The sequence below is a fragment of the Macrobrachium nipponense genome, chromosome 37, assembly GCF_015104395.2.
Source record: "Macrobrachium nipponense isolate FS-2020 chromosome 37, ASM1510439v2, whole genome shotgun sequence".
Classification (NCBI taxonomy): Eukaryota; Metazoa; Arthropoda; class Malacostraca; order Decapoda; family Palaemonidae; genus Macrobrachium; species Macrobrachium nipponense.
In genome coordinates, this window is record NC_061097.1 from 35,868,124 (window position 1) to 35,883,862 (window position 15,739).

Sequence of the window (15,739 nt, forward strand, 5' to 3'; positions counted from 1 at the left end):
ATCTCCTCCCAAATAATTATTTGACTGTTGTTTAAGTGTCATCTTATGCAAATGCATAAGAATGTCTATAAACTGATTTTGTTTCATAACTGGAAACAATCTTTTACTTTTAAATTTGATGTTCCCTATTCTGCTTTAAGACTATGTAGTGAATGAATTTGGTTGAACGCACTTTTTAAATTTTTTTTAAATATTTCATTTTTTAACATTGATTATTCTTGGTTTTGACTGTAACCAGCAAAATCAGGCTTTGCAAAATAAAAATCAACATAAATGACACAAGATTGTTTTTAGAATTTATTTTATAACTCCGCACATTTGTAGTTTGAGAAAAGGTTCTCTATTCCAGTGTACATCGCTGGGAAGGCCATTCCTATGAAAGCTGAGAATTTACCTAAATAAGGATCTAGTTAAGATATCTATAGCCAACATTACTTGCAGAAGTAAATGACTTCTTTTTAACCACATATAACTATTATCTTCCTACAAGTGATTTTGTGTTTAATTCTAGTTTGTTATTTATACACATTTTTGCTTGTATGTTCGATTGGTCTATCTACCCTGGAACCAGTGGTTGGACGTAGCCGTCTGTTTTTAACCAAATTGATAGTTGAAAGGAGTTTTCTTGTTGATTCCTCGACTCATCTTGATCCTCGTGGAATGGAAATAAAATGGTCGTAGTTGTGTTTAAATCTTTTGGATGTTGCCATCTTTCTGGATCAAGAGTTGTAAGAAAATAAATCCTCTCTGCGGGCATTTTATTCGATAGAATTTTTGGATGGGCGTATATGTAGTGTATCATTTTGTTGAGATTCGTTGACCTGAAAGTTAATTACGTATATAACATTAAGAGTAAAGGAAGTTGGGTGAATACATTTTTGTGATTTATTAGAAAACTTTATAGTAATTATTAACATCGTGTCTAAGTGCTTTTTTTTTATACCAACTAATACTTATGCATTAGTCCAATGTTTTGTATGAGCGGATTTTATTTTGTTGCTGCTTTTTTTGCCCAGTTGGCAGTTTTACCCTTCTTGCATTTTGATTAAAACATGGTGGCTTTGAAGCATGCCAGTTTTTTAGTTACGTTCATTTTGTGTCAAAAACATTTTTCTGTGGTTGCACCCACACCTGTTTTATTTCAGGTACAGAATGTTTATAATCAGCATAAAATTCTTTAGGTAATGTAAATTTGAGGAAGAAATGTTTTAACAGCTGAATTTCAATAATGTTATCTTTGTAGACAATCGTGCAACACAGCAGTATGCTAATGAAGAACGTCTTATTCGTGAAGAAAATCTCCGTCTCCAGCGGAAGCTTCAAATGGAAATAGAAAGAAGAGAAGCTCTATGTCGTCATCTCTCAGAATCCGAATCTAGCTTAGAAATGGAAGAAGAACGCCATTACAATGAGGTGACATCCCAGCGGCATCGAACCTTGTCAAGTCCGGTGCCTTACAATCCTTCACCTAGCACTTCAAGACCACTTTCCCCTGGTAAGAAAAAAGTACTTCTTAGGGTTTTTTTTCATGAATACAAAGCTCTTATTTTGTCTTATTAATCTGATATAAAAGTTGCATTTGCTTATGTAGTCAAGCCCTTGTTATCTGGATACCTTTTCCTGTAAGGTTTGGCAGATAACTGAGAAGTATATAGCCAAGAAAAGCCTAATTGCCTATTAGCAGGTATAAAATGGAACATATTTGTTTCACTCTTTATCCTTATGATAAATATTTATGGTTAATCAGTCTGATTTATACCTATTTTCATTTTTGGATATACAACTATGATTTGCCAAAAATTAGAAAAATATTCTTGAACCCTATATCCTTTGGTAAACAGGCCTAACTGGGGCAGCTAGGCTTTGCCTACATTTATCCCTATATTATTGCTATTCATACTCTTCATTTGAGCCAACTTTTAACAATACATTGAAGAAAAGAAAAAATGACAGAATAGCTAGCAAACAGAAATGTGTGATATAAATACAATTCGTAACAGCAACTCATGGGGGGGGGAAATTATTGTTTATCTTGACTTCCTTTATAGTATACAAAGCTTGGGAATGCTGTTTCAGCATGAAATGATTATGTATGTATATCACAAATGGAGGGGATGTGATATAGTAACTACAAAAGCAAGAGCAATTTAATACCAAAGAAAATGAGTACCATAGTTGACATCAGTTGATCTTGCAAGATAAATCTATTGTCTTAAGCTTTTGATTTTATCAGTTTTGCCCTGGCAAATTGAGAAATTGCATGTTTTGTGTAGTCTACATAAACCACAACCATAGGTCCCAGCGCTTGGTCTTTGGACTTAACTTGTATATTCTATTCTGGAAGTGATGATAAACTCAGAATTCTTTTGTTTCCAGGTCTGTCCGGTTACAGCAGTGGTCGCGATCTTTTCTCTCCACCGAGCCCCATGGGACGTTGTCCTCACTGTGGCCAGGTGATCCTTCACCATCCGCCACCCACTGTCCCCCCGCCCTCTTACCTACCCTCAACTTCACCTCCTCCCCCACCTGTAATCTCACCTGCAGTAAGTGTTGAGTGCTTTTCATGATAAATTTGTCTCTCAGATCATTCTTAATGGAGAGATTTACGTATCTAGTTTTTTCTTTAACATTAAAAGGAATTTTTAGATGACCAATGTTCAGTTATTTGCAGTTCTCTTTGTCTGATATCTGGTACATTTCTTAACAACCAGTTACTTTTAAAGATTCTCAATATGAAGAATTTTTTTTTTTTTTATATATATATATTTTTACATTATTATGCTAGATTAATAGGCAAATTGTGAGTTTACATTTCTCTCGATAGTAATTATGTATAAGAAAACTTGATCTTATTTTGAAGTTTAGTGTGCGCATCCTGTTTTGTCATTAGTTACAGTAGGCTTTTAATGATGAATTATAAGATAAGTTTGGTAAATATAATCAGCCTGGGGCCATAATTAGCACTGCTGTGGCTAAATTGTGAATTAACAAAATACAGTAATCGTCTTTCTTTATAATGTTTTGGCTTTTTGTGTGATTACATATTTCGTGGCCTGTATTTTCTTCTTACTTTGCCTTTTTAATATTGAATTTTTATTTTCCCATTAATCATTAACTTTGCGAATGTTAATCTTTTTATTGTACCATTTTTTAACATATGTAATTTTAATATGTATGGAAATCTTAACAGTATTCCATTTACTTATTGCAAATATTGTCCAATTCTTTAGCCCTCTTTCGTATTATAAATGAAGGAAGTGTGTTTTGATCCTAGGATGATTGTGAAACACTTAACAGTACAGTTGGATGTCACAGTAGTTTGATGGTTTTTGTTTTAGTTTCTTTTGATGAGGGAAGCTTTTAACCATTTTGCAATTTGGCTGTTGGTTTGGTACTACTTAGAGATGTTGGAAGTATTTTTATTTTGTGTACTTCGTAGTTTAAGGTATTTTTTTCCTTAGTGTTCAGATCTTTTCATCTACTGCATGCTGAATAGGTCTGTGTGCTTAACTGTATCTTTCAACTCATTCTCCTCTTCATGCTAGTTGTTACGGTTTTGATTGGCGTGCCTTGCCTCGGGTGCGGTTTTCTTATTTGTGTGGTGTGTCGGCTTTGATTCACTTCAATTCTACCTCATTGTTTCAGAGGGGTATCAGCGACGAGTGGATTTGCGAATTGTTCCAAATTTTCCCTGCCCACATTCTTGTTTCATGATGTAACATTTCATAGTGGAAAATATCCCATGCGCTAACAATTGGTGATTGTATGTGTTTGTCCATGTTAAATGCCAGGTATAATGAATGGTTCAGTGGTTAGTTACTTTGTTTAGTTACCTTGTTTGTGGACTAATTTATTTCACAAGTCTTATGTTTTCCATTGTAAGGGCTGATGTTTGTTGTTGGAACTTGAGGTATTCTCAGCTGTAAAGTGGATGCCTAGTTAGTCTTTGTTGTGCTACATTGCACCTGGTGTCCTTGACTGCAAGTGAACAAGAGATGTTTTTGTTCACTGTCACTGCTTTGGTTGTGCCTTGAGCCACGTTGTTGGGGATAGGTTAACCCTGAGTCAAATAAAGTTGTTTTGTTGGTGGGATGCATTAACAAGTTATGTAGAAAAGTAATCAGAAAATATATAGAAAAGTAAAACGTACTTTTCTGACGAATGAAAGTGCCGGTTTCTGGTTGGTTTTGAAAGCGACCAGAAAAATAATATTCAGAGTGAGCAAACAGTCTTGTGAAACAAGTCTTGAGAGTCCATTAACTTGTATCTTTCCCAAAATAGAATACCCTGTGTGAAAGAGGAAAAAGATGTAGGAAAATAAAATGGTGTCAATAAGCACATTTATAGTAATAAACCAAACAGAAACAACACTGTTTTCTTCTGAAGACTGAAAAAGAAAACCACAAAATTACTGTGTATAACGTGTTCACTTATATTTACATTTTATTTTACTCAACACTCGAGTACTTTCAGGCCCTATCTGTGGCCCTATTCAAGAGATGTGTAGGTTGTCAGCCTGCTGGGCCTTGACCCAGGCTGAGAATCCACACATATCTTGAAAAAGGGCCCCAGATAGGGCCTGAAAGTACTCGGGTGTTGAGTAAAATAAAATGTAAATATTTAAAAGTAGTAAACACATTATACCCAATAATTTTGTGGGTTTCTTTTTCAATTTATAGTAATCACAGAAACAGCAGTACAAGTCAGAAAAAGCTATAGCAATGATGAATTTCTTTCTAAATTAGTGTTGCAATTTTTATAAGACTTACAAGCAGTGGCAATAATGATGATGACAGCTAGTGAAAGTTATTGAAAACTAGTGATTTGGGGCAGTGCCAAAGTGGCCCTAAATTGAGTTTGGATACTGGGCCATTAGAAAATAAGTTGCATCTTTGTACTAAGAGTGATACTTGGTGCTTATAATGAAGTAAATGTATATGTGGTACAGATTGGTTAAAAAACAGTAATATGCATTGTATGGGCAGCTTTCAATTAGAAATCAAGACTAATAAATGTAAGAATTTTGGGAAGTACAGTTACTGTGTTTTTTCAATTACAATATGTAGATTAATTGGTTAAAGAGAAAGCATGGCATTAGACAGTCGTTATGAAGATTTCACATGAATCGCCAGAAAATAACTAAAGTTATACCTCAAACAGATGGAAGAAAGTTGAAGATGAAGACCTTACCTCGACCAGAAGGGAGAATAGGTTGAATGTAAGACAGATGAAGTACAAAAAAACTTTGATGATGATGATTACATAGAATCAGTAGTGAAGTTGTATTGTTACATGCTTCAAGTGATTATTTTTCCAGATGAATTACATGGCCTAAATTGAAAGTCCATTGACTAACAAAGTGTATTGATTTACTGACCTATTCGTTGGGCCTACTTGCTTGACTTTCTGCGAAGAGCATATCTTTTCACCAACTCCACCTCTTTCAGTTTCTAACGTACTTGTTCTCAAAGACCTGGTGCCTGGACATGAATCCCCAAATGGAGTAACTTTGAGCTCCGGGCACAAGTTTTGGCTTAATTCTTGGAGGAACTGTTTTCCAAAAACTATTACAGATGGGAAGATGTACCGTATATTTCCGCAAATAAGACGACTTTTGAAATCCTAAAATTCACCCCTAAAAATTGGGTGTTGTCTTTTACTACCATTCTAAAAATCAAACCCTAAATTCTAAGTGATGTTTATAGGTAGGCTAAACTAGACCTCGTTGCAATAACCACAGACATCCCCAAAAAAATTCACATTATTATATAAACTTCTAATAAAGACAATAAAACCATTGTTACCTTATATATTATTGGTATATTTGAGAAATAATTCCATATCAATGAAATCAGTCACGGTTGAGCTCCCAGAAACTCTTATCTTTTGGTAATCTTTCAGAAATTTTAGTAATAGTGTAATTACAGTAGTAGTAATATTTAGGGTAATGTAATGTTAATTTTTCATTAAGAATTCATTACCAATTTGGTGGTAAATAACTTTTCCGAACAGTGCAGTCATAAGAACAATAATTATTGTACATTATTGTATTGTTGTTTGTGATTGGCGACAGAGCGTAAATGTAATAAAACTATTTTTACTTTATATATTATTAGCATATTTTCATATTAAATAACCAATTTGAGGAATAATTCCATGTCACTGAAATAAATTCTGACGCCAGATAACTCGCAATCAATCAATCACGGGAATCAACCTTTATCTATGTGAGGCCAGCCAGCTGACAAAATGTAAACATTGAATTATGGTCCCGCTCACAGCAACATTATCTATCTTTTGGTATCCTTTCAAAGTTTTAATAGGAGTGTATTACGGTAGTAATAACATTTAAGATAAGGTTTTGTTAATTTTTCATTAAAAATTAATTATCATTTTGGTGAAATAACACAATTTGGAATTACATATACAACTGTTCACAACATTTCAGTCATATGAACAATAATTATGTACAGTAATCATCATACATTAGACTAACCTCTTTGCCACCATCTCTTTATCCCATCTTCTACTAGTTAAATAAGTTGAAGTCAAAGTGAATGAAAAATGTATCGTTAGTAACAGTATACTCGTTGTGTAAATATGTACAGCTATAAGCAATCAGATAGAAACTTATTAGTTTATTCAGACCTCTGAGCCTGGATAAAGTAATCCTTTATAATAATAATAATAATAATAATAACAGAAAAGATAGAAAAGAGTAGATAGGGAGAAGAGCAAACTAAACTGGCTTTAAAGAGATAGAGAGTAATCTTTTCTGTGGGTGTGCTTAGTGTGTGTGATCTTGTAGGTTTGTATAAGTTGTGAGAAATCATGGAGAATTTTGCCTCACCAATGAAGCTTTCTCACATTTCATTGTTGTTTTAATGTGCATGGCAGACATGGCCAAACTTTCACCCCCATGGTTATCTTTAAACAGAAATTGATCCCAAAACAAAAATTCTGGAATGTCATTGTTGTCCCAGTTCACGAAATTATACACAGTGCAAATGGTACATGATTGCTTATTTTATAAAACAATAGTAACATGAGAATACTGTACATACAATATTGTTGGATACAGTGAAAGAAAGCATAGCTTTTAAAAGATCCATGGAAAGATGCATTTTCGTTTTGTTTGCATTTTATGTTATGAAACTAATGTGGATGTATTACATACACTAATTATATATATGTGTGATGTAACCTCCTTAAAATTAGCTTCAAAATTAGGTCTTCAAAACGCGATTATATAAGGTAACCAAAATGTAACCTACTACGTATACACAGATGGTTTTGCAATTTAGCAGTCTTCTTTTACTACAGATAAGAGAAAAATTCATGATAATTTGCCATAATTTTTTACCTGGTCTTATCTAAACGTTGTCTTATACACGTAAATATATGGTAGATGATATTTGAAGTTTGGAAGTTCTAGATTGCCAAGGTCTTGGAGAGTCATGTTACAGTAAAGAATAGTTATTAGTAAATACATTCTTGAAGGAGATTGAACAATAAAGAAGAATTGTTGAATTGTTATGAAGCTCTTGAACGGGAATTGAAAATGGCACAAGGTAAAATGAAGGAAGAAGAGAGTAAAGGGAATGGATGAAAAATAAAAGGCAAAAAGCACTGCAGCACTTACGGGCCTAAGAGTGAGTGTTCCTAAGAGCCGTGAGTATCATCTACAGTGTCATGCAAGGCACACTGTAGGTGGGATGTCTGTATGGGAACACACCAAGAATAGAGCACTTTTTCGGTTTGGCAAATGACAAATTGTTCTTTTTAAGTTTTAAATTATTTAATTTGGAAATAAGATTTCAATTTTTTCATTGCTACATTGTCAAGTGAGCTTTCAGCAAGGTGTTATTTTTATGTTTTTGGTAGAAGTACAGTACTATCTATTGATAGGTAGTATATATTTGGAAATTTCTGTTAGTGTACCAGTAAGTCTAATCTTTTATAGAATTAATTATGTACATACTTGTTTCCATGTTTCATATCTACGTAGATATATTTTTGTAGATAGTTTTTGTGAATTTTGTAGCATCGTTTTCCTCTACGATAAGAGTTAAAAGTTTTCATGTATTGTGACACAAACAATTATTTTTGTTGCTTCTTTTAAGAAAGCCAGCAGATCCTATTAATTTTACTATTTTTATTTGCAGTTCCAGAGACATGGTACTCGTACGTCACAGGAACGATTCGTGAAGCCCATCGCTCCTCCTCCCAGCAGCTCATCACTGTTGGCCACTCCTTCAGCTCCACCGCACCTTCCAACATCTTCCAGTTCACATGGAACGACTAACTCAAATCCTGCTCATCACCCACCTCTAGTTCCTGCTCCCCCCTCCCCCCACCCAGTGGCCCCTCCCTCTCCAATGGATGTCAGTCGCAACTGATTCAGGAGTTGGGAGAGGAAGAGGTTTGTTTGTTGATATGATGGTGGGTGGCTAGTGGAGCTCCTAAGGTGGTTGCTAATCCTGGGCATTCTTTGTGTCCTCAACAGACATGGAAGTTTGGTTCTTTTTTTCCTGTTATACTTTTGGATTTGTTGTGGTGAATGTGATACAGTGGTGTTGCAAATACGGTGGGGGAAACATGAAATAGTACGTTTGTTACTAAGACTGAAACGTTGATTCCTGCATGTGGAAGTGCACACCACAATTAAGGATATTGGTAATAATTATTGTTAATGATACAGTGGTTTTGCCCAGATGTTGTTGTAGACCGTGAATGGTGGATATGGTTAAAATTTCTGGCATGCACTATGGTACTCTTATTTACTTCACAGATTTTTTTGGAAATCTGAAATGGGCTCACTTGTGATATATTTGAGATGATGATATTGACCTATTTCTGTATGATGTATCGTAACCGTGGAAAAGTATGTAGACAAGTCGTAATTTAATGATGAGGAGGCATGTCTAAACTTCGAGTTAGACTCTGCCTCCTCTTTTGATTGTGATAACAGTGGTATTAATGTGTCATGCAGTTAAGCAACTAGCACTTGATATCCATATGCCATATCTGTGGGTTGTACTATAGCAAGAGTCTAGGAGGAGTTGTGGTCAAATTCTAGCATAGCCAAGAGCTAAAGATCATGAATTGTATGGGTAAATTTCAGAAGCTTTATTTCTTGATAGATAGCTCTTTACTATAGCTCAACCCATGACACTTAAACAGTAGATGATGAGCAGTCTAAACAGGCCTTGAAGAATACAATATATATATATATATATATATATTTTTCATTTTCTAAGTTAGTTTAGGCATCTTGCTGCAATTTTCATGTATCCAGTGAAGTTGCAGTTTTTGTATTGTTCAGTTCTAACCTTACGTATTATGCTAGCTAGTACGTTTAATGGTATATGAGCCTTAAATCAGGTGCCATCTCATAGTGTTTTTTGAGTGATCAACTCTGTGCTGATTTTAAGTGGATTCCATCTTGAATGTTGTACTATGCAACACTGGCGCTGTACGTCAAGATTATTTATGCTTAATGAAAGGCAGGACATGTCTTTTCATTGTAATACATTAGCACATTTCAAGTTTATGTTGGAAACTCACGGTAATGGAAGCATAATGCTTTTAGCGAGTAGTTATCAGCTGTAATAGGTTCCTTTCATTTCCTCTAATTCTTGAGAGAGAGAAAAAAAAAGATAGGTAAAACTGAGGATTATTTTGAGAGAAGACTCGCTTTGCATGTTTTTGAGATATCTTGAAAGTAGCCACTTCTGTTGTTGACTGGGTGAATCCAAGTAACAAGTAACCTTAGCTTCTGTATGTGTGTTGGTGGTGCCAAGCATTACTGTACAAGGTAATGGAAAGAAGGTCTGCTAGTGATCCGTACCATTTTCTTCATAATATATTCGCTGTACATACCTGGTCTTATGTATGCAATATGCATAACACGTATACACACTTACTGGTTTCAGGGGATTATCGGATGCAACACAAGTAAGGAGGAGTTTAGTTCTGTTAGAATTATATTCTGGAAGTCTCTAGAGTCATATCTGGAAAGGCACTTGTGTGAGAGAAACTTGTTTATTTTAGTGTGACTATATCAACTAGTATATGCACTATGAGTACATAAACGTCAATTTGAAAAATGATGCAAAAGCTGAATTTTTGTTTTTGTTTCATGGTTGTCTGTTAAATTATATAGGAAAAGGGTTTTAGGGCTACGAATCTTTGGGAACTGCATAATTTGCTAGCAAGCCTACCATGGACAAGTCTGAAAGCCCTCCACGTAGAGGTCATGTTCCACACTGCTCGGAATTTCCGTAGATATTTAATCTCCTGCAACACTTCCGGTGTGCAGAGAAACTGGTTATTAGTGGCAGCTTAAGTTCCAGGCCAGATGTATTTCTATTGTGTCGTGTATGAATTTATTGAACTCTGCTTTTTCCGAGATGTGGTAAACATGCTCTATCTGGGTGTTACTGGAGCCATGGGATATACAGGTATATATATATATACATAATATATATCTATATATATATAGAAAAAAGTGCAGTAAACATTTTGATGTATTTTCACTGCAAGCAATGCTTTCACCCATACTATATGTTTTATATTTTCTCAGTCACTTCAAGTAGATATCCAGTTATTTGGTCATCAAGGAATGGACCTGATTGGTCATCTTTAGTTCTTTCAACAAATCTTATTTCCCTTGCTGTCCATCACCATTTGATGAGTTGTAGAACTGTAATTATTCATCAGCACCAATTTCAGTGATACTTCGTAGAGTCATTGACCTTGTCATTATGTGATACTTATGTTTTATGTAAGTTGAGATTGTCATCCAGATCCTGTTAGGAAGTGACCAATTAAAAAATAGAACTTCAATTTGAGATGTCAATGATGAGTAATGTTGTTAAAGGTAAGTATGAATTTCACATTACAATTGACGAAGATTAAAAAAAAAAAAATGTGAGCTAACATGTGTACAAAGTTTTTCTGCCTTGGCTTTGACAAATGTTAGAGCTCTGGGTGGCAGCAACGCACTGATATCTATCCACTTTCATAATTTTTTGCTTTTTTAAGATTCATGTATCATATTTTTACACTCCTTTAAAAAATACAACAAAAAAAAAGCAAGGTTTATCTTGGAAACCATACTGACTGAATGCTTGTAGTAATAATCAAATTTGTCTTTCTCTTTGTTTGTCTGTGAACTTAAGCTTAAATGATTTTACAATATATTTTTATGAAAACTCACATCGTGTCATTGCGGTTATTTCCTTTGAAGAAGTTTGTGTGTTCATTAGGATTCTTCAAAATGTTTAGTACTCAGTCTTATAGGTTATTGTAATCTTTATAAGTACTACCTGTATTTCTGCTGGATGACAGGACCTGTCTAGTTGACCCGAAGGATTCGCTCCTGAATGAAGAATAAAAATTTCATCATGACTTAATGTTACTTGTATTATATTTTGCTATTTGGTGTTCATGCTTTCCTGACGATATTTTAATTATGAAGTAATTTTGCAGGAAAATATAACCACCTTTCTAGATTTAGAGAACTTGTCAGAGGAATTTAGAGACCTTGCTCAAAGGGGATGTTCTGAAATTGGCAAAAATTTAGTACAGTAGTTGAAGAACAGATAGAGCAATGAGGTAAGAACAGACAAGACGGAATGGATAAAAAGCAAGAATTAATCCAGTTGGTCCAAAGGAGACGTAGTATTCCAGACACAACTTGTGAAGGATGGGTGAAGTATAAAGCACTTGACCCAGCAGCTAGAGATGGTGAAGGTGAGCCATTGTAAAGGCCGTAACTCAATGGTAATCCTAGGTCTAGGGCCTAATGTTTCGTGAAAATATTGTCAGCTTAACACCTTGCTTCCATTGTATATCCAAGGATGTTTTAATTATTACTTTCATCAATTTTTCTCCATTTCATATGGCCTCCCACCTTCTGTGCTGTATCATTTGTGCTGTAATATTTCTTTTTGTCTTTTTATATAATTTTATATGTTTTTCATTGGAAGGTTAGGGTTAAGTCCCCTATCACAACATCGAAATAAAAAATAAATAAACAAGTTTTCATCAATTAATCACAGATAGCTGTATTTCCTGCTGGGGTTTTCCTAGCTACGTCTTGAAAATTCTGAATTCCCACAGGGTGTCATTCTTCCCTGTGGCTTTGTTGTCTGCAGAGGTATTCTGACCTTTGTAGGACTTGCGATGGCAGAGTAAAAGGCTAAGCCCCCACCGAATCCGTCGCGGCGCATCGCGTCCGTCCAACACGGCTAAGCGTTTTGTGCGTTTCGATCAACTGTCATAGTTCAAATACGAGTGGCCCCACACGGCGCATGAGTGTGCGCGGCGTCAAGTGTGTTGCCGGACTGGACGCACAAGGAACAAAAAGTTTTCTTTTTAGCCACATATGGACGCGCGTCTCTGAGCTGGGGTCCACATGTAGGAAGAAATTGAGGTAGACCTACAACCACCTGCATTTGAACCACCTGCCCAACTTTGAGTTATAATCAAATGTGATGATGTGTGGTTATGATGAAGGATTCATGTAGTTTTTTATTATATTCTAATGGATACATTTATGTAAATACCTTTGTTTCAGAAGTTACTGTATCAAAGTGTTCAGTTTACACACAGACACACGCAATCTACGTATCTTAATTTCTGTATTAAATAAAATATAGTACAACTTTACAAATTTCGAAATCAGTAATCCTTCCCTCGGAGTTACTACAAGTTTCTTGATCTTCTGTAATTGAGATTCATGAATTAAGTCAAAGGTTTTTGGCGGCATCCGACAATATTGAAAAAAAACTTGTCTGGACGCTGTTGTAACTTAAGAAAGTTGCATATTCTCCACCCTTTCCTCGTTCTCAATTTATGTCATGAGTCCAGATTTCCTACTGTTCAACGCCTTTAATTTGGTTGACAGCAACGAGTCAGAACAAAACCTCGCGCGTTCCCTTCATGACGGGAAGTGCTGCTGAAGTTTGAACGGTCCGTTTTGTAACCGTCACTCGTTTGTCTGGTTGGGCCACTCTTGCAGAAGACGGACACGCTCATAGATGGATACCCGTGTTGGACTCACGCGATGCGCCGCGACGGATTTGGTGGGGCCTTATCCTTAGCGTGAAACACTGATAACAGAGAAGTGGACATTAAATTAATTCATTTAACTGTTACAGTTTCTCCATTCTGATGATGTTTATAGTGTTTCATGACTTTTACTTGTTTTAATAGTGGTTTTATCTTTCTGAGCAGTGATGCCGCTTAACACCATTTGGCTACTGTGATTCCTCCTTTGTGTCGGTAACTAAATTTCATTATTCCATTGTCAGTGACTGCATGTTTATCACTTCAATTTGGGCTTAATTTCTTCTGACCCACATGGGACTCCTTCACTTAATTTCATTAACTTCAATTTGAAAATACAAGTATGTACTCGGTTTTTTTTTCTGATTTAAACTAAACAAATGACTTTCGGTTTTCCATCTTTTGTTTGCAGCAATCTTTAATGCTGCATATATGAATTTAGTTTTTATCATTCCATGATTTGTATTTGGTATCTTGATTAAAGAAGTTTATTTGGTAAATGCGACCAGAGTGCCCACGTTTAAAAAGATTACATCAAACGTTAAAATGTAGCACAGTACAGTACAGTAGGGATGAAAAACTTATTTTGAATATGGCCCATCTATTTGGCTGTGGCATTAGTTAAGTTCACTGAAGTAAGTTCCATGTTGGCCAACAACCTAGATTTTTCGGAGTGTAGATCAAGAATCAGAAGTGCCCTGCATAAGTTCACTAAGTAGGACACAAGTTTGTAGTGTTGCATAGAGGGCTATTATTTGGTCCAAATAGTGATTACATTATTAAAAGTATTTGACTTTAGGTGTGGAAAGCAGTTACAATTCTCAACTATTTTCAATATAGATAACAATGTACGTACCAGCACGAGGAAATTTAAAATGCTGAGGTTGATTTTAACCAGACCTAAATTCAAGACCTGATTTTCATATGTCAAGTAAAAATACCATGAATATTGGGTACATAATGTTCAATAACCAGTTCATATTGACTCACATGGTAAAGTATATCTTAGTATAACAAGACCACTGACCTGATACACAGCTCTATGTGGCCAGGAACCAATTGGTTACTTAGCAATGGGACCTACAGCTTGTAATGGGATCCGAACCACACCGAGAAATTAATTTCTATCACCAGAAATAAATTTGTCTGATTTCGTGTTTGCAGAGCTGGGAATCAAACCTGGACCCTGAGATTGGTAGTTGGGCACGTAACAGACTTGTCCAACGAGAAACTGACTTGTGGTGGTATACAAGGCCCCTTCAACAGTTAAAATTCTGTCATTTCAAAATCTATTTCATTGCTCTGCATAGAAAAGAAGGCAGTTGTATCAAGGCATCAGGAAATTGAACATGCTCAAATAGTGAATACTGTTACAGTTTCTGAATAGTTTAGATGTTGATCCAGTAATGAGTGGCATATCTAGCATAATTCTGTTTTCAGAAATGGATGGATTAATTTATTTTTTTCCACTTACTTTGGTAAGGTAACCTAAGGTTCAAGAATATCATGGTCATGTACCAGTGACCGCCTATTCACATCTGGCAATATCAATTTATTCTGCTGGAAGGTGTTGGAATGGAATCTGTAGTTTAGGCATAAAGCCAAGCACTCTGGAAGATGTTTTGCAAGGTAGGTTTTGAGCCCATGTTGATTACCAGAGTTTGACATAGTGTAATAGTATTTCCTTCCCTCAAGACAGGGCTCATTTGCCAAAATTCCAGTGTCGAGGTGTTCTGGCTTTCAGAACACCACCTCTCCACAGGTGCTCGATTTATTTCTTGAGCAGTTTATTTCTTGAGCAGTGTAAAGAGAAACCCAGGACTTGATCCTTTCCACTGTGCCAGACTACTCGGCCAAGACTTGTTGGGAGGATAGCATTATATTAGAACAAACTGTCTAAAAGTTGCCCTTTGGTCCAAATGGCAAATAAAAGTGGCAAGCTTATTCATCCAAAGGAATTTAATTTTTTTCTTCTTTGGCATAGTTTCTCCAGGATAGTCATCTTAGCATCCTCACCATGGGAAGTAGCATGCTTAAAATGTACACAGTAAGGGATTGTTGATTTGCAGATGAAACATTTTATTGAAACGACCAGCAAGCACAGTGGTCAAAATGACCATCTTTGCTCTGCACCAAATTCTGTAGTGTTGCTCTGCCAACAGGATGTGTTCAACAAAAGAGCAGTGGTCAATTTCCCAAGATCATCCAGCACGAATGAACCCAATTCTCTCGGGATGCGAAGAACCCTTTTGTCCAAACAGATTCAGCCTTGTTAGATACACTTACCTGCACTGGTACGAAAAGTGTATGGAACTGTCAAATCAATTACTGGACCACATACCAAAGTTCTGCATGATTGCATGTATGTGACACACCCAGCAGTATTGTTGTAGTGCAGGAACCTTTCACACTAATCCCTCATCTGCATGAGCTCAATCCTTTGACTACACACCTCTACAACATGAGTTCTCAAAAACCCATGCAGAATGTCACAATACCCACTGGTATAATGCAGTGGCAACTACCTGTGCATCTTTCTTCTGCTCACACACCCTACGAATCAACAGTTGAGTGACTTGGTAGCTTGGTCTTTCTTATATATCTTAGCAGTGTACTGGCTTATGGCACAACCACATGCTACTAAGTTGCAAAAGCTGTGAGCAGC

At 35.8% G+C, this 15,739-nt stretch overlaps 1 protein-coding gene across 2 annotated transcripts in view; it reads left to right on the forward strand.

Annotated features, from left to right (window-relative positions):
- LOC135209131 (coiled-coil domain-containing protein 6-like) overlaps positions 1 to 11,217 on the forward strand; it is a 64,293-nt gene extending 53,076 nt beyond the window's left edge. The window contains exons 6-8 of one of the 2 annotated variants that reach the window (XM_064241776.1): positions 1,244 to 1,495; positions 2,377 to 2,453; positions 8,166 to 11,217. In XM_064241776.1, coding sequence (XP_064097846.1) covers positions 1,244 to 1,495; positions 2,377 to 2,453; positions 8,166 to 8,399 — 563 coding nt within the window. In that variant the 3' untranslated portion in view covers positions 8,400 to 11,217. Of the gene's footprint in view, positions 1 to 1,243; positions 1,496 to 2,376; positions 2,544 to 8,165 lie in introns of both variants that reach the window. The other variant, XM_064241775.1, reaches the window with a different exon arrangement.
- The last annotated feature ends 4,522 nt before the right edge of the window (positions 11,218 to 15,739 follow it).